The sequence below is a fragment of the Crassostrea angulata genome, chromosome 2 (assembly GCF_025612915.1).
Source record: "Crassostrea angulata isolate pt1a10 chromosome 2, ASM2561291v2, whole genome shotgun sequence".
Lineage (NCBI taxonomy): Eukaryota > Metazoa > Mollusca > Bivalvia > Ostreida > Ostreidae > Magallana > Magallana angulata.
The window spans coordinates 39,530,511-39,557,925 of NC_069112.1; the positions used below are offsets into that span (position 1 = coordinate 39,530,511).

The 27,415-nt window shown below is 31.2% G+C and overlaps 2 protein-coding genes across 2 annotated transcripts; both read left to right on the forward strand.

Annotated features, from left to right (window-relative positions):
• The first annotated feature begins 2,374 nt into the window (after positions 1–2,374).
• Positions 2,375–11,941, forward strand: LOC128170812 (multiple epidermal growth factor-like domains protein 11). Its single transcript, XM_052836574.1, has 6 exons — positions 2,375–2,618; positions 3,361–3,495; positions 4,873–5,010; positions 8,099–8,230; positions 9,791–9,928; positions 10,823–11,941. Exons 1-6 carry the CDS (start codon positions 2,423–2,425, stop codon positions 10,831–10,833), a joined length of 750 nt encoding a protein of 249 aa, XP_052692534.1. The 5' UTR covers positions 2,375–2,422; the 3' UTR covers positions 10,834–11,941.
• A 5,482-nt stretch (positions 11,942–17,423) lies between these two features.
• Positions 17,424–27,068, forward strand: LOC128174318 (uncharacterized). Its single transcript, XM_052839893.1, has 6 exons — positions 17,424–17,493; positions 19,398–19,627; positions 21,842–21,859; positions 24,949–25,180; positions 26,548–26,682; positions 27,022–27,068. Exons 1-6 carry the CDS (start codon positions 17,424–17,426, stop codon positions 27,066–27,068), a joined length of 732 nt encoding a protein of 243 aa, XP_052695853.1.
• Positions 27,069–27,415: the final 347 nt, after the last annotated feature.

Consider the following 27,415-nt stretch of genomic DNA (forward strand, 5'->3'; position numbering starts at 1 on the left):
CGCCACCTGGTGGGTGAATCTAACCAGCATTCACAGCATCCATCACATCACCATATACTTTAGGACGGATAACGCAGGTAAAGTCACAGTAATTGTGTATACTGCAAATTATAGTCACTGTTGTTTCAAATAAGCATCACGTATATACGCTTTGTATTTATATGATACCGATTTGGTTTTATAAGTTTACTAAATCTGTATGTTGATTTATTAAGAATTTCCTGTTTCTTGGAGAGATTCAAACTCAAACTTTTCATATTTTTGCTTTTATGGTAAAAAAAAGGTAAACAATCAAACTGTTTCAATGAATCTAATGAATATCCACATTAAATGAAACAATAGCTTAAAGACGACGAATTGTTATGTAAGGTCATAAAAATGAGATTGCAAAATAAAGCTTACATTAAATATTGGGTTTTTTTTAGTTTGCATAAACTGCGATATTAATATGAATGCTTATATGCTTAAGTGATATGACGTACTCATACCTCTGTATAGTCCTGAATCTAAATTGTGAAATTGTTCACTTTATCATTAATTCTTATGTATCAATACATGACCTAGGTTAAAACAAAAACAGCATAAATTTATGGCATAGGATAGTGATAGCATGGTTTTGTAATAGGAAATATGTTTGGTTATATCAATTCTGTAAAACCTAAAAATTTAACTTTCTGCAGTATAATCTTGATCTGAACATGTTTCCAGTCTACACTTCAAATATACCGAACTTTATTAAATCCAGATTAACACGACAGTCTCTAACATTTATTTACGGCTCACATTTAATAAAATGACACACAATGCATTACATCGTAATGAAAAAAATTATCATTATGTATGGACACAATTCACATTGCCCGTTTTACGACTAGAAATGATAGATTATGTGAGAGGTCCTTTCAATCACAACATACTTCTTGGCGTGATTAAGGGTGACACTTGCATTGTCTGATTTGAATTTAACTTCTTGTAAATAACAAATATATCTAAGTATGGGGGAAAATAGGTAAATGTTGCATGTATTCTTGATATAAAATGATTTCTACAGCACAAAACCTCCGATTTAATATTCGAACATCCAATTATTTCTAACATTAAAAGGTCATCAACAATCGTCTCTGATATGATAACAATACTTGTATGTTTATGTGTTTCATCCTAATTCGTTAATTCAATTTACAGTCAAAAAGTAATAAATGCCAAGTTAGAAATAGTATTTTAACGAAAGATAAAATGTAGAGGTAAAAAAAAATAGATTTAAATCGAAGACCTTTAGGAAAGGATTGTGTGTTAAGGGATCAATAGTTTTAGATTAATCAAAGAACTGTTTCTTGTTATTTACCCACCACAATTATTACTTATATTATATTCATTTCTGTACCGTTGATAATTGCATATATTGTTGAATTAACTTCGAGAAATTCGTCATTATTTATCTGTTTTCAGTTCCCAATTGTTGATTTGTTTATTTTCTTTGAAGATACTGATTTATCAGTGAAGAACTTCATTTTAGTAGTTAAATAATTATTATTATTTTTGGCCATTTGGATCGTTAAAAACATTACAGCACAACAATTGACTCAGTTCATTGTTGCAACATACAACCAATGTATAGATCCATTTTTTTGACGGCGGGGTTCAATTGAAATTTTCTTAGCCGCGAGGGTGTAGGGTGCATATTTCTTGCACTTTACTATGTGGATTAAACGTGTTCGTCCCGCCCTGATCGTCACGCACTCTCTAGGTCCGCGCATTTATTAATTAAAACTGGTTGATTTCAATCATTTTGCTTATGTGTACATTTAGATTGCTTTAACCAACAAAGATATATGTAATTAGACATCGAATTTTTCCTTTGCCGTATGTTTCTATTAATAATCGTATTGCGATAGCTTCTGGGAATGTTATATTATTCTTTATATGAACTCTTTGCTGTGTAATTTTAATTCACATAAGAATACAACCAACACAACCTGTTTTTTAAACTGTTTTATATGGTCAAATTATAATTATGTTTATATATTGAAATGGTCTACTAAATGGTGATTATTTTGGGGAAAGAATTTTTTGTTCTGTCAGAGATGTCATTGAATGGATGTTATAAGCACTAACAGTTATATTTGATATAATTAAAAAAATATGGTGGTGTTATTTCTTTACACAACAAATGTAGAAAACTTAAATTTCATCATAAGCGTGTGTTACTCTAATTAGATATTCCAATTGATGGATGCATGGAGAATGTGTAATATGTATTGCCTAAAATGTGGTTGATATTAAGCATTTTATAGTTATCAATATAAAACAAAAATGTATAATCCTGTTTTTTATTGGATCGATAACGTCTTGTACAGATTCGAGGTTTCGGAAGTACACAGCAGATTTTATTCTTGGATTCTCCGTGTATGTCTCCAATACCATGGATAGATCACAGGAAACATTGTGTTTCAAGGACAACAACTTCACAATAAACACAATACCTCCTGTATTCACAACAGACTGTTATGTTCATGGACAATATGTCATTTACTACAACGAGAGACTACCAGGAGTTGTCTACCCCGACGATTATTATAGTTATGTAGCGAGTTACCTCTGTGAAGTAGAGGTGTATGGTGAGCTTATTTATTCCTATTTTCAATTAAATAAGAAAACGTATAGTTAACTGTGCTTCAAGTACATGAGGACGATTCCTGACAAACCACTGTCCAGTTATGCATATGTTTAACATACAGTGCTAATACTCGGGGTTTTTGTTTTAATTCCAAATTGCATTTACAAAATGAAATAAAAAATGTTAATATTTTGAAGCATGACTTTGATCACATTCATTGCTTTATGAATACTACTTATGCATATTTTCATTAATCAATTCATTATTATCAATAATTTGAAAATTATCTATGAAGTGGATATTTCACATGATAGATTTACTAACAACCACAAACAATCACAGCAAAACCCATTTACTCCCTATTGTTTTTTTCAAATGTCACAGATTTACAAAAACGCATCTCAAGATTCTTTACAAATTCAGAGGTATACTTCTATATTCCGTGTTCATGTAAAAAAAACCGCATGATACTCAAGTAGGATTTAAAATCCATGGAAGTGATGTGTTTAATAACATAAAGCATTTGTTTATAGGTTGTTTAGCAACAGGGGTTTAAGGGTCTAACAATTTTTTTTTCAATTTTGCAATATGTTTTTGTTTGAATTGAAAATTGTCTTGCTGAACTTTTTATGCATACAAATATACACAGTCGTGTAAATGAACGCCTCTCGCGTCTTAATTCATCTAGAATAGATTGAAGTTATTAAAACAAACTTGTATAACAAATAGCTTTTAATGTTCAGGATGTCCAGCAACAGGGTTTTACGGATCCAACTGCTCCATACCTTGTCCAGACGTCAACTGTCAGTACTGTCACATAGAGACGGGCACATGTCAGGGATGTAAACCTGGGTACCAAGGCCATCACTGTGAATTAGGTAAGAAATAATTTAAAAAGACAAACATTATTAACTCTATGTGTGCATGCGGGTATCTGACCTCGTTACTTATTGGCTAAATTAACAAAGCATTGGTAGAGCTAATTAGACTTGGAGATTATTGTTTTTTCCCCCGAAGCATGGATAATCGTGCATTGTTTTGTTAATTGAGTATAATGCAAGATCATATACTGGTGATTTAAATAACATAAAAAAACACATTGATTATTTGTTTTAATTTTAGAACTCACTTGATTCCAAATAAAAACAATTAACTTGCTGATTGGTTTCTGTGTACACTTTTAAAAGTTTCACAAATGTTTAAAAAAAATTATTTGTGTGCAATTAGGTAATTTTGTTTTCTACAACAATAGTAGAATACAACAAAAAGGCTAAAGGAAATTAACGGATGTATCGAATTCTTATGTTTGTCACAGTAAAGTCCTAATATAAACCCACAGAAAATTGCAGTTTATAACGCACACGATTATAACGAATTTACAACTGTAACTAAGTAAATGTAAGATTTTTATTGATGAAATTTTAACGCATCCTTTCATTATAGTTCGAATATTGTACATTGCATATTTCAAAAAAGATACATGTAAAGATAAGATGAATTATATAATATGTATTTAATAAAGTGATCACGGTCTTACAAGAAAAAAAAAGGATATATTTTAGATTTTGAGTTCTGAGCATTAATCATACTTTCCAACGGTAGATGGAATCTAAATTGATGAATTTTTACAGTAATAGAACGATTTTCATTCCCATAGGACTGCCAAAATAAAAGAAAAACTGTTCCAGAAATGAAATCTAATTTTTTTTTATATTGTTTCTAATCTGTTCTTGCTAGAGGTGTATTTGTTGCATGCTGTAGTATAAAGCGCCGTGAAAATGATAAATACAAGTTCAATTCCTTGTTTTGCAAGTCAAAAATATTCTTACACACAAAAAATAAAACTCCAGTTTTTTTATAATGTAAATATAATATAGTATTTTTTTTAATTTTTTTTTTTGCAACTGATGGTGATATCGATTATAAAACTTAAGACAGTTTGCGGTATTGACAGCTGGCTGTTTTAGAACAAATCCGCTTAAAGTTTTTTTGCAAAGTCGTTATTAGCAAGTAACCAAATACGGATATAGCGGAGAACGACTTTTGTTACATCAATTAATAAGTTTTATACCGGTATGTTCATTCAGTGGCGAAATGTGTACGCATATATGATAATAATCTTCCCCGTTCAGTATATTGAATGCCTTTTAGGAATTTACAACAAAATATGCAATTAAGAATTAGATAAAATTAGTTAAAACATATCAGTATGTCAATAATAACGTGTTACTGGTGATGTCTCATAATCGTTTTAGAATGTGACAAAGGATCCTTTGGTATTGGATGTAAAGAAACATGTGGAAACTGTCTAGATGTGAATCAATGTTCAATAACCAAAGGCACATGCTTAACTGGTTGTGCTGCTGGTTATAAAGGGGATTCTTGTAAATCTCGTAAGTACACAATGACTAGGTACATGCTGAAATGGCTGCGCAATATATACTAGTTTGAATCACACAATTTAATAAATGAATGTACGTGGATGTGTTTTTGACTACATGTTATTTTATACACATGCTAGTTCCCCTGACAAAAATTGAAGTAGCCAAGTCAACTCTATGGAAATGATAGGGGTTGTCCAATAGAGATTTTGAAAATTTAACTTTCATCCAGGGAGTAAAATAATACATGTTGCAGAAAATTGACGTATAACACTCCGAAAAAACCTAGTTTCCAGAACTCGTCTTATGATTTAATAAATAGCCCCATCATATCTTGGGATATGATAGGGGCCGTCCTACAGATATGCAATTACGTTTCAATTTTTTTTTATTTTGCTACAGGGAGTCACAAAGTAGTCGAGAATGGACGTTTACATGTATTTCTCCTAAATGATAAACAAAAAAACTAGTTCCAAGAACCCCTGTCATGATTTGATTGATATTAGCCATATCATACTTATTTTGAAATTTGATAGGGGTTTTCCTATAGATGTGCAATAAGGTTTCAGAAATTTAAATTTTATCCAGAAAATCAAAAAAATAGCAGAAAATTAACCTTTATCACTAAAAAAAAAAATCTAGATCCTAGAATTCCTGATTAATGATTAATGATTTATATCATTAAGAGCCACATCATCTATTAGGATATGACAGGGGCTGACCTATAGATGTACAATAATGTTTTAAAAATACAAATTTGATTCTAAGGACCAATAGTATTTGCAAAATAATGTTTCTTACCAAGAAAACCTTATTCAAAGACATCGTCTTATCTCTTTTGATCAAATTAGCATCATAAGATGAACAAAGAGAAAGAATATACATGGTTTAGGTGTGGGAATCACAAGCATTTTTTTGCAAGATATTTGATAATTTCTGATTTTGGTGATGGATTGGGGTGGAGGTCAGTGTGACCGCCTGAGGCCGTGACCTACTAATGCCACAAGATTTGACTTGACATGGTCATAGTTCAAGAAACAAAAATATTAAATTTTTAAAGTGGGGATTTCGATGGTTAAAATATATTTTGGATATATTCGAATATTCTTACATTTTCATAATAGCAAATTCGTCCTGGTTGGTGTTTTCCCCATCGCCGGAAACCCACGGTGGTTTACGCGTCGTTCCTCCCTCCATCACCCGTGAGTCAGTTTAAACTTCAACGCTCGTTTTAGTGACCAATTATTTATAAATATCATCCAATCAAATTAGTCGTTACAAAAGTAGAGTTCTTCTGTTTCGGGTACACTACCTTATATGAAATGCATTAGTTAACATGTGCCAATATTTGCGTCAAACAGATTCTCTAATCCAGTGAATGAGTCGCAAAAAAGCATGACAGATCACTAGGTCTTTACAATTCAATAGCCTCACGTGGTTTTGTCGGTTTTATACACATTTAATTATTTGGTGGAAAATTTATACAACTTCTGTTTTACTTTGAAAGGTAAAAACTAATAATTTATATAAGGATTGAATTCTTTTATGAACTTGACCCTTGATATTTGAACTTGAAATTAAATATTTCTTTTTAAAAATAATACATGTGTTAACAACAAAATGTTTCAACTGTTTGACAGAATATGTTTTAAAAGTCTGAAATTCTGACTGCGACTTGACTCCAGACTGCGTTTTAGACTACGCATCCAAATGAAAATTCCAGCTCCAGTAAAACTCTGTAGAACTTGGTGAAAATTCATGGGACTGTTTCTCATCTGAATCTAATTGGCTGCCAAATTTCAAACGAAATGAACCATATTGAAAAAAAGTTATCCACTTCAGCGGCATCGAGCCATCATCCCGAGAAACGAAATGTCAACGTCTCGATATTTGTATCTAAAAAATTCATGCAAACATTTCACTGAAAATCTGTGTTTACATTTCTATCAGTAACCTGCAACTTGTGTTGAGGTTCTACGAGAGATAACTCTTCCTTCCCAGACCCCGATTTTATATGAGTTTAGTTGACATTGTCTTTCAGTTTGTTTATTTCCTGACTTGGCTGAAATAAATGACTGGCCTTAATTCAGTTCCGATTTTTCGTACTTGTAAACCCTAAATGCATGACAGTAAAAATATTTCTGAGTACGTGCATTTCAAATCAGCAGGAGAATGCGTGTCAGTTAATCCGACGTGGCCTTCCAACATATTCAAATAGCCGCTCGCGACAAGAGTTTGACCTGGCCTGTGCATGTCTTTGTTAACGCTATCTGGCCACGTTGTTTACAAGCAGCACTGATTTTATTAACAAATCGATAAGCAATTGAACCAATCGCTAAGCGCCTATCAATTACTTACGCTTCTCAATGTTGTATAACTTTTTTCAAAATGTAAACATGGCGGATCTTAACCGTACGGGTACGTATTGTTTACATCGCTTGCATCACTTTCATTCAATTGACAACCTATAGAATTTATAACACGTATTTGTGAAGAGTCGTCCTGGACTCGTGGATAGTGTACAGGAATGAAAAGCGAATGGTCGCAGGTTCGAAACCCATCGTGGCCGTTTTTTTTATTTCCTCTTTAAATTGAGTCAGAAATTGATTTTTCTCTAAGTACTCCTTAATTATAAACATGTTGAGGATTTGTTTAATGACCATTTTAAAAGATTGGAAGGCCTCTAATTGTTCCGTGAACAATAAGTCTACTAGTTACATTTAGCATTTATGTAGCTCTTTCTTTTCTGTTCTGTATGTCATAATGTTGGAATGCTGATTCTACAACGGTCATCTGTTTTTCAAACGTATAACAAACCTTACAGACGATAATAAAGATATAGTTCTGTTTGCAGCATTAGTTAGCAGATGCAACCATTAATAAGCCTAATTATTGAATTAATGCAGGCGGTATGCTTGCACTATGTTGTTACAAGCGAAAAAAAAATGTGTGTGTGTATATATATATATATATATATATATATATATATATATATATATATATATATATATATATATATATATATATATATATATATATATATATATCAGATAACGCCGTTTTATTGTGTAACAATTATATGTTCTTGTATTTTAACTAGCCTGTCCAGGTGGTTATTTTGGAAATAAATGTACTGAAAAATGCAATGACACATGTGCCGGATGTAATAATACGAATGGTGTTTGCGACTCTGGATGCATCCCTGGCTGGAGAGGTCACCAGTGCAACGAAGGTAGCGTTCATAATATATGATTGGTGGAGCGGATAATTTTTCTAGCACGCTATGTTTACAACAATATTGAAAATAACTTTAACATTTATTCATAAAAAATGAAATAAAATTATGCGATACATAAACTTAATTTATATGAAATAGTGTTTATTATATATGATATCAATAAGAAATACAACACTAAGTGCATCTCGCCAGAGTTAAGTTCCGATATTAAATAGAATTAGTGAAGCAACAATATGTAATACGTATATTAGTAAAGTCTAGAACAAAAAAAAAGTTTTTTACAACAAACATGTAACTCCTCCGTAAACTATTTAAAGTCATTTCTTTATGCAATTGAATTCAAAAATATTTGTTAGTGAGTTTATAAGTTGATGCTTTGTCACAAAAAGTATTACTTTCTTTAAAATCCATACAGTTCTTTTTTAACTACTACCTTAAGTCAGTACAGTCACGTGGTACAACAACGATATCAAGTATTGCTAATGCACTTTTCTTTCACGATTTTCGTCAAAAATGTTTTCCAATCCTAATAATTATCATGCTCCGGTTAGGTATTTTCGATAGGCAACCAAACTTTGAGGGTCATTAGTTTAGTTATTACCGAGATACAAACCTAACAATTTTTGGCACTGTACACAAAGCTCTTGTTTACATTGTTAAGGTGAAAATTACAGCTTTAGACATAAAATGAATGTGTTAAACGTTAAGAACTGTCTTGAAGCTTAAAATGATTAAGACAATAGAGAAATTAGCTTTGAAATTGTCTACTGGAATATTGAATCTATGTAAACAGAAGCAGGGCACTTGTTTACATTTTAAATAATTGTGAGTCCTGTATATTGCTAACAACTCTCAAATTTCATTTGACCATTACAAATGCATTCCTAAAGCATTGTGAACTATCAAAACAGAAACATATATATTTGACCAAAATCTTGACCATACTCCTTTAAAATAACACACGTTAATGCCTTCCGTTTTATTTAGATGATGAACTTAAGGTTATGTACTGTTGTCTTCCACTAATTAACAATTTTAAATGGTCAATGAGTCCATGACTAATAAGAACAAAAGCAAGAAAGTATTAATAAGAACCGAGATAGTCTTGTATGGCAATTTAATTTTTAGGAAATGTTGTTTGCTTTTTTGTTAGGTTCATGTAAAATTTAATAATGGTAGAAAAAAAATAGAAGCACATTTATTTTTATTTTTTTTAAATTGGGGGGGGGGTTGTTTTGGTAATATATATGTATGTTAACATAACCCCCAATGTTCTTTCATGCTTCACAGAACCGATATACATGTAGTCTTGAATGGCACTGAAGTTTTTAAAAAATACTGTTTGCGTGTTGCTTAGGTTGATGTTAAATTAGTTCATGGTAGAAACAAAATAGGAGCATTTTTTGAAATTATTGTTTGGGGAAGGGGGTATGTTTTGGTTATATACATGTATGTAAACATAACTTCCAGTGTGTTTTTCACGCTTCACAATTATTCTTTATTATAATGAATATGATACACAACTGTTATATGAATATGTTTATAATATTATAGAATGTGACAAAGGATGGTATGGTATTGGATGTAATGAAACATGTGGACACTGTCGTAATGAAAGCCAATGCTCCATTGACAATGGAACCTGCTTAACCGGATGTGATGTTGGTTTTAAAGGGGACCGATGTAAAACATGTGAGTATACATGCATATACTACGGTCGCAGCACAGCGGCACGTCAGAAACTTTTGCAGTGACGAGAGCTAATCATTTTGAACTTATTTAAGAATTAAAATAAAATTTAAACTTGCGTTGCACATACATTTGTTAAGTTGTGATGTCGACTTACTTATCATTTTGTTTCAGATTTGAACACTTCATATGTTTAGCTGTTTGCATATTGTTGTTTGCATAATGTTGTACGTTTACATTTTTTTTAATTTCGGTATATTATTTACCGCTGATTTAAGTATCAAGTTTAGCTTACGTATCATATATTTCAAGTATTTAATAAAAAATTTAAATGTAATGCGCAAATTAAAAAATTAACAACAATAAACCGGTCGGCAATTATCATAATAAAGATTGTTTGGGGACTTTTGAAATGAAGAGGTATGTATGGTGAGTATGTTCATCTTAGCATGGTTTGTGTTTCTCAAAAGTCTGTTGAGAGGAAAAAATGCATATATTGTGTTACAAAAAGCAAAACAACCCATGTATAGAAAGAGAATTGTTTAAGTATTATTAGTAATTGCAACTTTCTTGAACCAATGTCAGAAACTTTTTAGCATAAATCTGATATGATTCATATTTGAATTAACAGTTTAAAAAATCTTCAATCCATTTTCAGTCCAGTTTGTATGAATCGCTTTTTCTTTCCAGGTTTCTCTTCCTTTTTTTCATGTAGTAATTTAAATGTCATTTCCTAATTTGATTTCTATCAAATATTTAAATTGACTGAATGATATGCAATACCTGATTTTTTAGTGTACAGGTTCTTTTCCTGTAGTATCTGTACATTCACTTGTTATACAGATTTTTTACTAGGATTTTCAACCTTAAGCTAACCAACATGTCGTATTATTTCAGGTAAAACGTAATGAGAAAGTAAATGATAGAGAAACGAAAGACATATCCCAATGTTTTAGCCGTCATTTCAATAGGACATTACAAAAAAATGACATATACGTCGCATAAAACATTCATTTTCAGCTTGTTTTTCGTTTACTATACTAAATATATCAATCTTAACATTTTACTGTCCTTAAGATGTATGATTCAGTGTTGAAATACATTTATGTATTACAGTTTTCGACATGCGCTGTTAAATATAAATGTTTTGTTATCAGGTGATCAAGATATTACAATGGTGTGTTGATATACAGATTTTGAGTTGTTTATTGTTGTTGTTTTAGTTTCACTTCGTTATAATTTCATTTTTGCTTGATGGTGTATAAATGTTATGTTATTTCCTTTTATTAGGAAAATATGCAATATTGCTACCATTCACTAAATAAACATTTGTGTTTTTGTGCGATAATAAATTATTTATTTTCGTTTCTCTATGATGAATGATGTATGATGTTATTTGATTTTTGAATTGTATAAAACCATTTAACATCTGAGTTATAAGTTGTACATTTTCTGACGTCATAATAAATAATCAATACATACATAAGAGTCCAATGCATACAAGGCTCAAAATGACCTAATCCTGCCTGTATGTAATTATGCAGTTAGCAGACTGGACCGATAGAGACATGGATGCTCAAAACCATGGTGTTTGATAATGTTTGGGTCTTTCACTGATATTCTACTCACCTAATGATCTCGTGTCTGCACATTAACTTATCAAATGTTGCCACGGAGGTTAGTGGTTACGTTCACATTATACTAAAATAGTTAATACATGTCTGTTGAATTAAAAAGATTAACTGTTTACTTTGCAGTAAAAACGAAGTTTTACATGTAAGAGGTTTTAATGGAAATATTATTAAAAAATATGTTTTCTATCTTACTTACTTTGTGTTATCATGGTTGACTTGTTCGGAGTCGTCATTGTAGAAAATTCGAACTATTCGAATAATGATTTGTTATGTTGTTCTTAAGTTTTTCGTTGATAACTATATTTAGGACTAACGAAGTATACCATTTAATTTAACTACTATTTCAGATATGTTTTTATAGTGTTTACAATACAATTTTGTATTTGAAGTCATACGAAAAATAAATGATGTTTTGTTTGTTTTTTTAGTTGTTGAATTTTGGTTTTTGTCTTCCACTGATTTGAACTGATATATAAATCAAAAAGTCGAAGTTCATTATGACTTCCAGTTAAATAACATTTTGCCTTACCTCATCTACATGTTTTGGTATTATATCAAATTAGTTTTATCACGAGAACTATTATTTTGAAGACAAAGAGGCATTTGCAATTGTAATATCATACTTTTATCAATGAAAAACAAATCTTTAAATGTACAAGTATATTAAAACGTCTATCAATAATGTAGCTGTCTAAATTTTAATAGTTTCCGTTAAAAAGGGCGAGATCATGATTCTGGTTATTCTTTCCGATGAGATGTCAACAATGCTTTAGTAAGGCATTTGTAACTGTAAACTAGATTTCGAGTGCAGTTGTTGAGTTATATGCAAGATGCAGAACTTACAATTTCTTGCTATGTTAAAAAAGGTTACGTCATATTTTTGTTTACATTTTTGGCGTTGAAGTCAAAATTCCAGTCTTGAAATCTAAAACGGATGTAATAATAGTAAGAAACTGCTTTATGCTGGAAACAAATTTAATGATAGAAAAATCAGCTTGACAAAGATTTATGAGTTTTCTTCCTTGTTTATAGCACACCAAGTGACAAGAAAATTCCGGTTGATCAGAATTAAACTTTTCTAAAGCATTGTGAACAATAATATGATTCGGAATTTTACTGTGACATTATACACTCGTGGATAATATTTTTTATGTATGACGATATTATTTTGTAAATACAAGTTTATGAAATGATGGAATGTAAACAGATTGCGATCAGATCCCACAAATATTATGTTGAGTACAGTGAACATAAATCACTTTGCACATTGAAACGTTTAAAACACATTAATATAAACTTTAACAATATGAAAAAAAATAAGAAAGGGAATCTTTAACGTTCTAAAAATTTATTGTATGATGATGAGGGAAATATGAAAATTTATTTCCCCAAGAAAAGTCATATTTTCAAAGGGTTTTGCCCGAGGTAAAAGAAAATCTTCATATTTCCCGAACATTCAGGCAATAAGATTTTTATTATACCGAACAATAAATGACAATCAATATACGTTGATTTTTGATATCCTTTCGACTCGTCGCAACGTCGTGATTTTGGCGGTTCTTTTTTCTTTACTGTTTTCATAAATTCGACTCAAATATAGTAAACTTGATTTTTGTAGCATCAAGAGAATCTAAATGATTTAAATGTTTTTGATTTCATCGTATTTGTCAACATCGTATGCTCGTATTTGCTTTTTCATACCTTTGGAATAAAAAAAACCTTAGATTTTCGAAGAGGTTAGACATGATATTTTTTCCCGGGAGACGTCGCCCGGTCACGTGATTGTCTAGAACAAATCAGATGTCGCATTATCTAGAATAATCATTTTGAGGTATAAGAAATCGCTTTTTATGATATGATACATCATGTGTGTTCATTACATATGATACAGTTAAAACCACTCATTCATTAATGTTTGTGATATATCTAAAGGTCAGGATTTTATCAAATTCCTCGTAGTTATTCTTTAGAACAATTTCCTGTTGTTAGATGTATGGGAACATTATTAATAATACATGCAATTAAACAGGTTTCATTTTAAAAATATTGTTTCCTTGTTATTGTGTATTAAGCGTAAACGATCGCAATCTGTGAAATTTAAGTCAAAAGGTTTGAAATTTAAAAAAAATGAAATATTTACGTATATGTCAGAGATGGGTTTAAAAACTATTTTTATTTTGCATTAATAATTAAAAGTCATTGGTAATTGAGTTGCTTTTATATTTCAATAACTTGAATGTATTTATTAATACATACGTGCTTGAAATATCATGTATTTATGATTTTTCATTTCATTTTAATTTTTTTTTTGTCCCAAGTTAAATGTTTTTAAAGTGTCTTATAATAACGTACTGTGTGTATACGGAATGCTGATTAAAATAAAAATCAAACCTTTAAAAATATTACCGCACATACGTGTATATCAATGTTGTTTAAATATATATTTGTTATCCAAAAACAAACAAATAAAACAAAACAAAACAATGAGGTAACCAATAAGTATTTAATTACATTTCCCAACGTAACTGAAAGGAATCAATTGCATTTTTAAAAAAAATGGAATTTCATGCAATTAACAAAATGCAATATAAGCGAACGGTAAACGCTTAATGAACGGTGAACACATGCGGGGCGGAGTGAAGAGACCAAAACTGTGAACGATGAACGTATGGTGAGCGAACGGCGAACGCACGAAAAGAGAATGGTAGGTGAATGCAATAATTAAAAATTAGTAGAACGTATCAGGGACTGAAACCATCATTCATATTTACTGGTCACTTTGCATAGAATGGATACATTGTATACGAGAACGATTTTAATCGTGTTTCCGTTGTTTCCACTTTTGTGGATTTCCTTCTCACGGACTGCTTTATCATAATAATATCAGACACAATGATGGAAATTTAACAAATAGATGTAATTATCATATAAAATGATATAACAAAACAATTCAAACTTGTTTGTGATATATCCTTTCTACGTTTATACATTTCCTCTCCACGGTCTGCTTTATCAGATCAAATATTAGAGAAACGGATATAGCCAATTAATTGACTGTGTGGGAAATGAATCATTGTATAACATAGGCCAACCTGTTTGTTGTTGTTTGTTAGTTTAAAATATACTTATGTTGAGTGCATTTGTTATAACATTGGAACACGTACGTCAGCATTGAAAATAAATGTTTAAAGACATGCAAAGACAAACAATTAGATAAACGTATTTTTTTTTAATTCTCTGAACCCCGAGATTCTTTAGCAGTAGTTATTAAGAAAACATGTATATGTTTCTAAAGGCATTATAAAACTATTTATACATGTATTTGCTATTAGTCATAATGATTTTGTATTTTATTTATTAATATCAATGACACTTGGTCAGGTAGTACTTAAATTAAGAGGTTTTGAAAAAAAAATTAAACATGGGGGCACATGCATTTGAACGTTTCTTTTTACAAATATATAATTGTGGTCTTCATTACATCAGCTTACATTTTATCAAAACGGCATTGTTTAAGAACGATCTCATTGTACAAATTAATATTATAACATGCATGCACTGGTCTATTTCTTTGACTAAATGTCAAAACGTTAAACAATTTACAAAAGTATATAGTAAACTCAAATTCTCAAATTACAATCTAAATATGTTTAAGAATCGTTAAAATGGGCTTATGTTTTATCAGATTTTTAGACTTTAGACTACTGATTATTTTAATATGCCATTCCATCATACGTTGTCAGAGTCTTATTTACATTTCGAAGTCACTATCTTATAACGATTATCTTCACCTGTAGCAAAACCGCGGCTGATTCTCTGCACATCGTACTCTGAGAAACCTTTGAATTGGTTACACCGGGCAAAACATGCAGTAAGACCAATACCGTCTCTTGATGTCTAGTTGCAAACAATTTCTTTCGGGTACTTTTCTTAAAATAGATCGCTGTCTTAACAATACAACCACATTATATGTCTGGTCTTGATAGAAACATAAATTAAAACTAGCAGGGTTGTTCTTTCATGTGTGAACTTTCTCTTTTTCTAAAAAAAGAATATGTATATGATACTAAATGTAAATAAACAGTGTCATAACAAGTCATTTTTAGTCACCAGAATACTTATGACAATGATACTAGAAGCTTGAACACTTTGTCAATATTTAAAAAATTAAAAGTAAAGTAAAGTAAGTAGAAAGCCAATTGTAAATATATGTAGCACAACAATAGAACTGCTTTGCTATTTTGTCTCACCTTATATTTTCATAATCAATATATTTTTTTTTCAAATATCTAAAAAAATTGGCAATTTAAAATAATACGCTAATATGACATCTATTAGTTCATATAGTTCATAAAAATAAGTAATATCAATTAGTTACAATTAAGATATATGATTTACAGTGATTAACACATGCAAAAGACTCTACTTTAACCTGTGTTACATCGCATATTCTTTTGATACATGTCCTTCGCATGGTCAGCTTTCTTCGATCAAATATAGCTCTGTTGAGTGCATATAAACTTTTTTATAGTTTAAAGAAATGCAGTATATGGAAACCTTGTGTAAACTAAGTGTCAATACCTAGGACCTTCATTCCTTAAATCGCAAGGAAGTTTAAACACACGTAAACTTTGAATAAAAAGTCACCAAACTCATAAACCATCTGTGAATTGAAACTATTTACACTAACGTTCCATTTTCGTTTATAAATATATAATAAAAGGAAAAAAAGCAACACTAACTGCAAATCATAAGCGCTTTCATTGTTAAAAATCTTCAGACGTTTTACAGTCGTTAAAACTATTTATGATAGTTTTAACGACTGTAAAACGTCTGAAGATTTTTAACAATGAAAGCGCTTATGTTTTGCAGTTAGTGTTGCTTTTTTTCCTTTTATTATATTTTTACCGGACACTGAGAAAATACTTTTGTGATTTGGATATATATATATATATATATATATATATATATATATATATATATATATATATATATATATATATATATATATATATATATATATATATATATATATATATATTAGAAGATATCTAATTATTCATTACAGATATTTCTAATTTAAGAAAATCATATTGCAGGTTGTAAAAATAGAGTACTGTGGAGTTATTAGAATTTGTGGTGGTAGAACTTTCGTGGAATTCGTGGCTACCTCATCTACAAATATACACCCCCATAAAGTAATAAACTAGGGCTATAAAGTCATAATCATTTTGTATGTATACGAAAATACACGAAATTACGTCGCTTCGAACCTGTAAAATTTAAGCAATCGACGGAAATTGGCCCCCACGAATTTTAATGATTCCATAGTATCTGTCAGCTTTTTTTCATTCATAATGTTTTACTAGCTACCGCAAATAATACTTATATGTTTAAGTCCAGATTACTTATTAAGTAATTATCAATATTCACAGACGTCTCTCTCTTTCTCTTTCTTTTTTCTCTCTCTCTATTTCTCTCTCTCTCCTCTCTATCTCTCTCTTGAAGTTGTATAACTATTTTTTATTAACGTTAAATATGTCTTATATTACTTTTCTTCTAGAATTCTACGATGACAGATTTATTTTTTATTTTGCACTATGTAGATGTGCATCTTTTATTAAGACATCTACCAATTTTTAGCTACTTTAAGTTCAAAATGAATATATTGGATTTCTATCAAAAAATGTTAATTTCTGTTTAGGTTAATAAATTTGAAAGATATCTTTAAGTTAATTTAATCCTGATGATATGTTTCAGCTCCATAGATTTCGTACTAAACTTTTGTTTCCTGTTATTATTTCCTGTATCATAGGACTCCCGGTCAGTTACTATATGTTGTAGTTGATTTTAAATTTCACTCTATGCATTCGCTTTTAACTATGTTATTTGTGATTTTTTACATGGGACTTTTGGCAATTTCAAAGGCTTATGGTAAGATTACATTTTCATGATGTCTTCTTACTTTTCTATAGTATTGAATAATAGTTTTCATTAGTTTTAATAGTTTTATTAACGCACAGTGTATAGCCTTCTAATCAAGACGGACATGTACATATACTGCTTATCAATGATATATAAATAGTGTCTGATTTGGAGAGTAACAGTTGAAATCAACACTCTGAGAAAACCATTGTCAACCGACGCGTATCCTCCTCAACAGGCTCTATTTATGTTATTATACTAAAATGTCATAGTTTTAAAGAAAAAAAATACTGTTTTTTTATAGCAAAAACTTGACTTCTACAGCAAACCGTACGCCCATCATTTACACGAATGTAACAATTCGTTATGTTACCCGTTGCAAAGTGTGTCGCTATCAGAGAGGTAATAGAACGGATTATCAACTGCATCTAAACCGATCGGATTTCTGTATTAAACATTAAAGTATATTAATATATTTTACAACCGTAATACATGTGCATGATTTACATGTGTAACACTCAATATGGATGAATGTATACCGTGTAAACAATTTAATTGTCACATGTTATTTATATAATCGTGGTTGTTATGTGTAATAAGGCTTTATAATTTTCTGTAAATCTCTTTTACCGAATTGCATTTTATATAATCTAAAAAAGGACCAATACATAAATGAAAAAAAAAAATAATTCCTCTTTTTTAGAAATAATATCAAAATTTACATGTTTTTATGCCACATCTGATAGTATTATATGTGTAATATATGTGCTGGATGTGTGTTTGTTGACAGTTAACGTTGCCGTTAACAAACCAGCAAACCAGCAATATCCTCTGTCACCAGGTGACGACAGATATGACGGTAACGCCGTGGACGGACGTAAATCTGACCTGAGCTTGGACAGTGGTCAATGTTGGCCATAGATTATGTGCTAGGAATGGTGAACCTTTATCATTTTTACAGAACGTAAATCAAAATTTAAAAAAAAATCACATCGAAATAATCATTTTGAGAGATTCTATGAACGTGTGTCGCTAACAAGCGTCGCAAATACTGTTTTCATATTAAAGGGTGCTTTTACATAACGTTTGAGTTTAAGTCACCGGAGGCCAGTGGTGACTTGGCCAATCTCTTCAAACATTCACGTTCCCTCGACAATCCTTTTATAATGCTAATTAGATACTATCTGAAGTTTTTGTATCCGGTATTTGTTTTCACTAATTTATGCATAAAAGAGTAACTGTGAAAAATATTCCGCCGTATTTATATACGTTGTAGAGTATAATTAAACTTCACTAGATGAATTTACCTATAGATATGTTCCCCATGTTTTTATTGATAGAAGTGTTTGCGATTTCACAGGCTTAAGGTGAGTTTACATGCATATAACAAATTGTCATTAGAAATTTAATGAAACAGCTAGTATGTAATGTAATATTTCCTTTTACATAAACACCATTCTAATTGAGGCGGTTATCAACCTGTATTGTTCATTATTATAATGTAATGTAAGTTGCATTATTAGTTAACTTATTTCGTAAATGCTGATTGTTTGGTATTTTCATAAACCATATTTACATTTTATTACCGAAATACATTGCTTTAAAACACTATTTTAGATAAAAAAAACAATAGGATAAAAAATAACATAATTTATAAACGTTCCGTAGTTATTCTTATAGAATAATGCGTTTGATACATTCAGGTTTTTATAAAAAAAAAAAAAATCATTTAGAAGATTTGACTTTTTATAACATGAAATGACAACAACTGCTCGGGCAAATCAAACAAAATCCCACTTTAATTGTTTTTGTTTATAAGGACTGTTCATAAGTAAATGTTAGTTTAAATGAACCTACTCAATGTTGTAAATGTAAATAATGTTGTTTATATGGACTTCCGTGTTTGTTGCCAGTTAACGTTGCCCTCAATAAACCATCATACCAGCTCGATCAATTTCTACCACGTGACGACACGTATGACGCCAGTAACGCTGTGGACGGACGTAAATCTGACCTGAGAATGCACGCTGGGCAATGTGCGATATCATTCTTATCAACAACCGCCACCTGGTGGGTGAACCTGAGCAGCATCCACAGGATTCATCACATCACTATCTTATTCAGGACGAGCAATGACGGTATAGTCACAGTCATTATGTACCTTGGAAATGATAGCCTCTGTGGTGTAAACTGTCATCATGCATATACGTTTTTTATTTACATGATATCATTTGGGTTTTATCAAATTGCTAAAGCTGTGTATGATTTCCCTGTTAGTTTAAAAGATGTAATAACGAAAAACATGTTGTTAGTTTTAGTGTAATACAAACTGGAGAAAATTAATCTGTTTTAAAGACTGCAATGAACATGAACAGTAACTGAAAAAAATGATCAAACATATTTACAATTTTTAAATTAAAATTACAAATTAAAAAGAAAATAAGACATTGAGTTCAAAAGTTTGCTTTATTCACTTTATAGATATATTTATTCATGTTTTAAAATGAGATAATATGTCAGGAGTCATTTGAGGTAAACTTTGCGGTTACGCTGAGATTACTTACATATTTGCATCGTGAAATGGATTAAAATGATAATGTAGAAACACCAGATTACACATCTAATTGGTTATTTTTTTCCTGTGGATTTTAAAGGTTTTGATAAAAGTGTTCTGTTGCATTATAATAGTCCATTTTTCCCTATTATTGCAATTTATTTAAAATAGTTTATTAGCTATTAATAGTAACAAATCATGAGAAAGGTTATGACATTACTTTCGAAAATGTTAGGTATAAACAACATTTAAAATAATCACATACAAAATATACATATTTTTCACGAACTTTTTCATATTTCCTTAAAAAGAAAGTTTGATCATCATACACTTTTTCCTTCTGTAGTTATAAAACCCGTCTGACAAATTCATTTGAAGTTTATAACAGACTTAAGTATGTTGAACAGAATAATATGTAGCTTTAGTAAAATACCTTAAAACTGCAAGCCGAAAACCTGACCTTAAGGTTCTGAGTCTTAATTGACGATTTTTGTCAATCCTCTATATATGAAAATACATCAATGCATGACCTAAAGTAAAAAGGTAACGGTATGAACGACATGAAGTTTTCATTAATAAAGATTGTCTAATAACGAAAATGTCCAGTGCTATCAAAATTATACAACAACAGTTCGCGCAAAGTTTTAACTAAGCAGACTTGTGTCTCATCTAAAACCGCAATTTATCGAATCATAGCAGGTAGAAAACATAAAAATCAAACGATAACCTTGTTGTTAACTTTTTTTTAGATTGTACTCAAGCATACTTTAAACCCTTAGATGCAGATTAACACAAACAATCTCTAACATATATGCATGACTAACATGACGACTAGATAAACTTACTGTATGTAAAGAGATTATTCTTACAATCACGATATACTTCTTGGTGTGTTTTAGAGTGACACTTGAATGGTCAGATGTGAGTTTTACCTTCTGTTAATAACATCTATTCGAATTATGAGCGACAATTAGATATATGTTATTCTTGAAAATAATCTTTATAGTACAAACATTCTTGCGTTTATTAAAACAAACCAATGATTGTGTTAAAGAAGGCGCTAGCATGATGAAGAAACCTTCGTATGTAAGCTCCTCTAAATCATGTGAAGTGTTTTCAGGGTCAGATATTAAATGGATTAGGGCTTTTTGATTAACTTAGGAAATGTTCAATGTTATGTACATTGTACCAACCACGGTTATTAGGGTCTTCCGTCTTCAGCGGAAGACCCTACTATTATTCTATTGTTTCTTTTTCACTTTTCTTATTAGGGTCTTCCGTCTTCAGCGGAAGACCCTTCTATTATTCTATTGTTTCTTTTTCACTTTTCTTCTTAATATTCTTTTTTTTTCTTACCGATTTTGTGCAGACGATTTCTCGGAGATGGCTGGGTCGATTTCGCTCAAATTTTCAATATAAACGTGTTTTTATCTAAAGCTGATACTTTTTTTTTCATTTTGAACAAACACTTCCGGTCAGAAGTTATCGTCCGTTTACGATTTTCAAAAGTCAATTTTGTCTGTCGGGTTTCTCAAAAACGAGTAAAGATAAAAGGCTGAAATTTTCAGAGATGATAGATCTACCGTTTTTCTAATGTACCTCGGTATAGAGAATGTCCGCCGTCACTACCGGTCGTCACCGGAAGGAAATTTCAAAAATTGAATTTTTCGACTTTTTTATTTTTTAATATTTTTCTTTGAAATTTTAAAACCTTATAGTGACCCTTTTACTGATTAAGAATATGTAAATAGTTTTAAATTCGATCAAGGCATTCTCGAGAAATTAAGCGTCAAAGTTCTGAAGCGGAGTCCGAGTAGCTCAGTCGTTATAGTCGTGGACATGGCCCAGGCGACCCGGGTTCAAGCCTCGAGTGCCGCAAAAATTTTTTCTCTTTTTTTCGCTTAGATCTACGATTTTATCTTTGAATTGATAAGTTTAATCTTATCTTTTCAAAAATTGGACGGAAGACCCACTCGTTGCTCGCAACGAGATCGAATCTAGTTATTCTTTTTATTCTTTTTTTGTCTTACAAATTTTGTGCAGGCGATTTCTCGAAGATGGCTTATTCGATTTTCTTCAAATTTTAAGGGATGATGTGTCGGCATCTGAAGTTTGTACCGCCTTTTCAATTTCTTAAAAATCACTTCCGGTCGGAAGTTACCGTCCGTTTACGATTTTTAAAAGTCAATTTTGTCGGCTAGAGATCTAAAAAACGAATAAAGATATAGGGCTGAAATTTTCAGTGAAGATAGACATCACTTTTACCTGTTGCAACATGGTCATGAAAACGTCCGCCGTCACTTCCGGTCGTCACCGGAAGGAAATATAAAAAATCGATTTTTTCAACTTTTTGCTTTTAATATATTTTTCTAATGGGTTGATTCTTTTACTGAATCAGAGTATGTAATTTGTTTTGAAATCGATTGATGTGTTCCCGAGATATTAAGCATCAAAGTCCTGAAGCGAGAGTCTGAGTAGCTCGGTCGTTAGAGTCGTGGACATGTGCCCAGGCGACCCGGCTTCAAGCTTCGGGTGCCGAAAAATGTTTTCCTAATTTTTTTTTTGCGTTGATTAACAATTTAGTCTTAAAAGTGAAGGATTTTATCTCATTTATTCAAAAATCGGACGGAAGACCCACTCGTTGCTCGCAACGAGAACGATCTAGTTAATAATATTATCATTACTTGTGTACCTTAAAGGACATATCGCATGTTTTTCAATTTTCGGAATTTTTTTAAATAAAACCATTCTATACTCATTAAAAATGAAGTTTATTAACGCTTTCATAAAATATTCTGCCTAATTCGTGAGTTTGAAAGCGATGAAATTCAAATGTCGCGATATGCATATTTTCTCTCTCGATCTACCCGCCATGATGTGTGACGTCATATGCGACCTCGAGCGAGAATGTGCTGTTATCCATGTTTGTAATTGGATTAGATTTAAACGACAATTAAACTAATTATCACCTATTAAATTGTCGATAACGGGACATGATGGTGTTCTGTGCCTCCTGCGGGTGATTTCGCCACCGAAAATGGGGATTTGGACTGTTGTTTTTTTAAGTTTCCCTTACGAAAGTATGCGGAAATCTTGTGACAAATAGGGGTCTATCTGTCGACGAGAGGATTTATAAATAAACATTCAATTCATTTATTATAAATTATATGGTACATTTTTGTAAGTACAGTTTCATAAATAAATCGTATTCATTTCTCAAAAAGAAAAAAATAGAAGTTTATGCACAGGGGCCTGTGTACAAAACGCAAGTTTATCGGAGAAAAATAACGCAATTTTGGATACCGCCTCACTTTATTAGCTGTTTTCTTTTTCTTATTGTTAAACTATACGTTCATGTATGCATTGGTTTTGTATACATGATTTCTTCATTCATACATGTAGCTCACCTCTGCAGAAATCATAATTTTAGTACGGTAGGTGAGATTTCTGTGAGTTTTATTTTTTTGTGGGAGAAGTCATGGATCGAGTTGTCGATATTGATTGTTTACGCGAGAAATAGACAAAGTTTGTTGATATACATTTATACGTAAATGGATAAAAAAAAATACGGAGATTGGGTTTTGCAGAAAAAAACAATAATTTAGGAAAACGTTCTTGTCTGCTTTTATAATCCAGTGTAATATAGAGTAAACAACCTTAGAAAGTTGTGATCAGTTACTGCCGAAGAAACAAACTTCTTGTGCACCACAGTTTTACAATAATGAACATTCTGATTCGTAAGGAACGCCAAAAACCAAGACTGTTGTAGATTTTAATAAATAAACACCTTTAACAGATTTATTTGGCCTACAATCCTTACTAAGTTGTGTTTACAATATATGTTTACACGTCGATCAATTTGATCGTAATTGCCGACTTCATCGTCGCTTTTTCGGCAATATCATCGTTTTGTATCCGTACTAGTGGCTCAAACATGTACGACTGAATAATAAGATTCTTTTAATTTAGTCAGCATGTAAAAAAAACCAACGTACATGGTGAATGAATGTCAAAATTAAAAGAAGATAATGCTAATCCTACAATTTGTTTACAATCAGCTGTTCGAAGAAGGTCGCATGAGACGTCACTGTACCACGTGACACGCTATCTAATTAACGAGTTTTTAAACGATCGGGGCTATAATTTAAATTGATATTATGGCGTATTACCGCTTTTATACCGTTAACAAACCGTTAGGAGTAATTATTAGATACACAAGGAAGCCAAAAAATGTAAAATGTCGTATACTTTAGAAACATGCGGTATGTCCTTTAAGGTTCAAGTGATATTTTGTTAAACAAGAAGGTGTTAGGTGCCTTTTTCATGTTATTCCTGTTTGGATTAAGCGTGCTGAGTTTTTAAAAGCAGGCTCAGACAGTCCTGATCGCCACACACTCTCTGACTAATCTGACTAATTGTTTAAATATATTTTTTTCACCAACATTTTCCTCTAACAACCATCATATATGATACATGTACCTGCTGAACAATTGATATAAAAATTTTAATTTTCAACAGAGCGCAACCAGTGTTGATTATAAAACCTGTTAAAATAGTTAATATACATATCATCATTTTTTGTATATATTGAAGTGGTTTAATAATACGTAATTTTCCCCCAAAGATTTCTCAGGGGTAAACCCCCACGGTTATATTCGATGTTATGATAAGCTGGCATTATTTTAAAGACAAATATATGAAATTTGCATATATTTTCCATGTAAGTGAGTGTTAAACCACTTATATATCTTAATCGATAGGTGCATGAGGAATGTGTAATTCCTATTCATAAACCGAGTTGATATTTAACGATTTTGCAGTAATCAGTGTAGAAAAATCGTATAATCTTGTTTTTTATTGGATCGATAAAATAACTTACAGATTCTTGGTATCTGAGGGAGTTATCAAAGCATTTTCTTGGATTCTCCGTGTATGTCTCCAATACGACGGATAGATTACAGGGGACATTGTGTTTCAAGGACAACAACTTCACAATAAACACAATACCTCCTGTCTTCACAACAAACTGTTCTGTCCAGGGACAATATGTCATCTACTACAACGAGAGACTACCTGGAGTTGTCTACCCTGTCGGTTATGCTAGTAATGTAAATAATGACCTTTGTGAAGTAGAGGTGTATGGTTAGTGTTCTTTATAATTTCAACAATCTTTGAAAAGTGTTTTAATATATTTCAGAATTGGTCACATACTTACCTTTTATCGTTAAAACAAGATACAGTAAACTAGTGTGTAGACCCTGTGGATTTAATCAGTAATGTGACAACGTGTTGTCAATTTCAGTAAAACTATCAAATCTTGTTCAATCATTTAAAGTATGTATTTTTTCTCGGATTTCGCCCCCCCCCCCCCCCCACTAAAAAAAGAAAAAAAAAATAGTACATTGTAAGATGTTATGTTTAGCAATAGTTTTTATTGATGTGAATTATTAAAACTAGGCACACATAACCGTTTGCTATTTAATCAATATAAAGATGACTAAGAACAGGAATAAAGCATTCCAAACATTTCATTAAGCATCAACATGACTGAATCCTCTTACTGTAAGGTTGATTGATGTTACATTTATGTTATGGCGGAGTTAAAGTGGCCAGATAGTATAACCATATGCCATTATATAAATAGTGCCTGTTTGGGAAGGTAATTGTTGAATTTGACACCCCGAGACAACCATTGTCAACCGACGCGGAGCGGAGGTTGACAATGGTTTTCGAGGGGTGTCAATTTTGACAGGTACCCTCCCAAAAAGGCACTATTTATTTTATTATACTGAATGTCTTAATTAATTTTTTTTTTACTGTGTTTATATAAAAAATGAAGTGAATTCTACGGCGAACCGTACGCGCATAATTTACGCGCATGTAACAATTCGTTGTGTTACCAGTTGCCAGGTGCGTTGCTAACGCTGAGGGTAATAGAACGGATTACCAACTTCGTCTTAACCAATCAGATTTCAGTATTTAACATGAAATTATGATAATATATAAATAGTGCCTGTTTGCGAGAGTAACATTTGGAATTTACACCCTTAGAGCACCATTGTCAACCTCCTGAACAGGCATTATTTATTTTATTATACTGAATGTCTTAATGTTTTAGAAAAGTTCACTGCCTTTATATAGAAATCACATGGATTCTACGACGAACCGTTTCTCATTGAATTGGTTTGGTCGTATATTCTCTTGTCATGTAAATGAAATGCACGGTATTCAGTTAATATTTGAGATCATTGCGATCGATGCATTTTATAATAGTAAACATTAGAATAAAGGTTGACCAGCAACATTAGTTTACAGGTCAGACTGTTTTGTTCTAAATGTTGCAATATTGCAATATGTTCCTGGTTTAAATAAAAATTGTCTTGATGAATTTTTGTGCATACCAATAAACACAGTCGCGTAAATTAACGCCTCTTGCATCTTATTTCTTTAAGAATAGATTCAAAATAATTAAAACAAGAATTGTGTAATAAATAACTTATAATATACAGGATGTCCAGCAACAGGATTTTACGGATCTAACTGCTCCATTCCCTGTCCAGACGTCAACTGTCAGTACTGTCACATAGAGACGGGCTATAGCCAGTGTTGTAAACCTGGGTACCAAGGTCAGCGATGCGAATTAGGTAAGGAATTATTTCAATAGACCAACATTATTAACTATACGTTTGCATACGGGTGTCTTGCTTCGTTACGTATTGACTACAATTACAAAGCATTAATAGAACTTCTCAAACATTATGATACTTATTAGGATCCAAAAGTAGTAATGCAAAATATGCAATGTGCATGTATCAACGTGTATTACTTTGTATCTTTATGGTTAAAATAAACTCCAAAAGATTCAATTCGATCAAAATTAGATAATTCGTGTGTTGATTAGTTTCTGTATTGACTTTTTAACGTATTACAACTGTTATAACAAATATTATAAGTGTGTAATTAGTCATGTTTTTTTTCTACAGCAAAAGGCAAATATCCCAAACAGGCTTTTGCGAATTTACGGCTGTAGTGAATTCTATAAATATCCTATTAAAGTCCTAATATAAAACTAAAAATGTCGTCTTTAACGAACACATTATTACGAATGTACGGCTGTAACGAATTAAATGTACGACATCGCAGATGATATCTTAACGTATTTTAAAAAAAATATTTCTGTAACGAATTTTGCACATTGAAATCATTTCATTAAAAGTGCACGAAATTTAACGACTTGTCAACTGCTCTAATGTTAATAAAATGGAGTGCATACATAACATATAAAAAAAATATCATTCAGATTCTGAGAAAAATGCAACGAAGTAAAAAAAAAGTTAGGACTACAAAACAAAACCGGTATTCTGTGTTTTGCAGTGC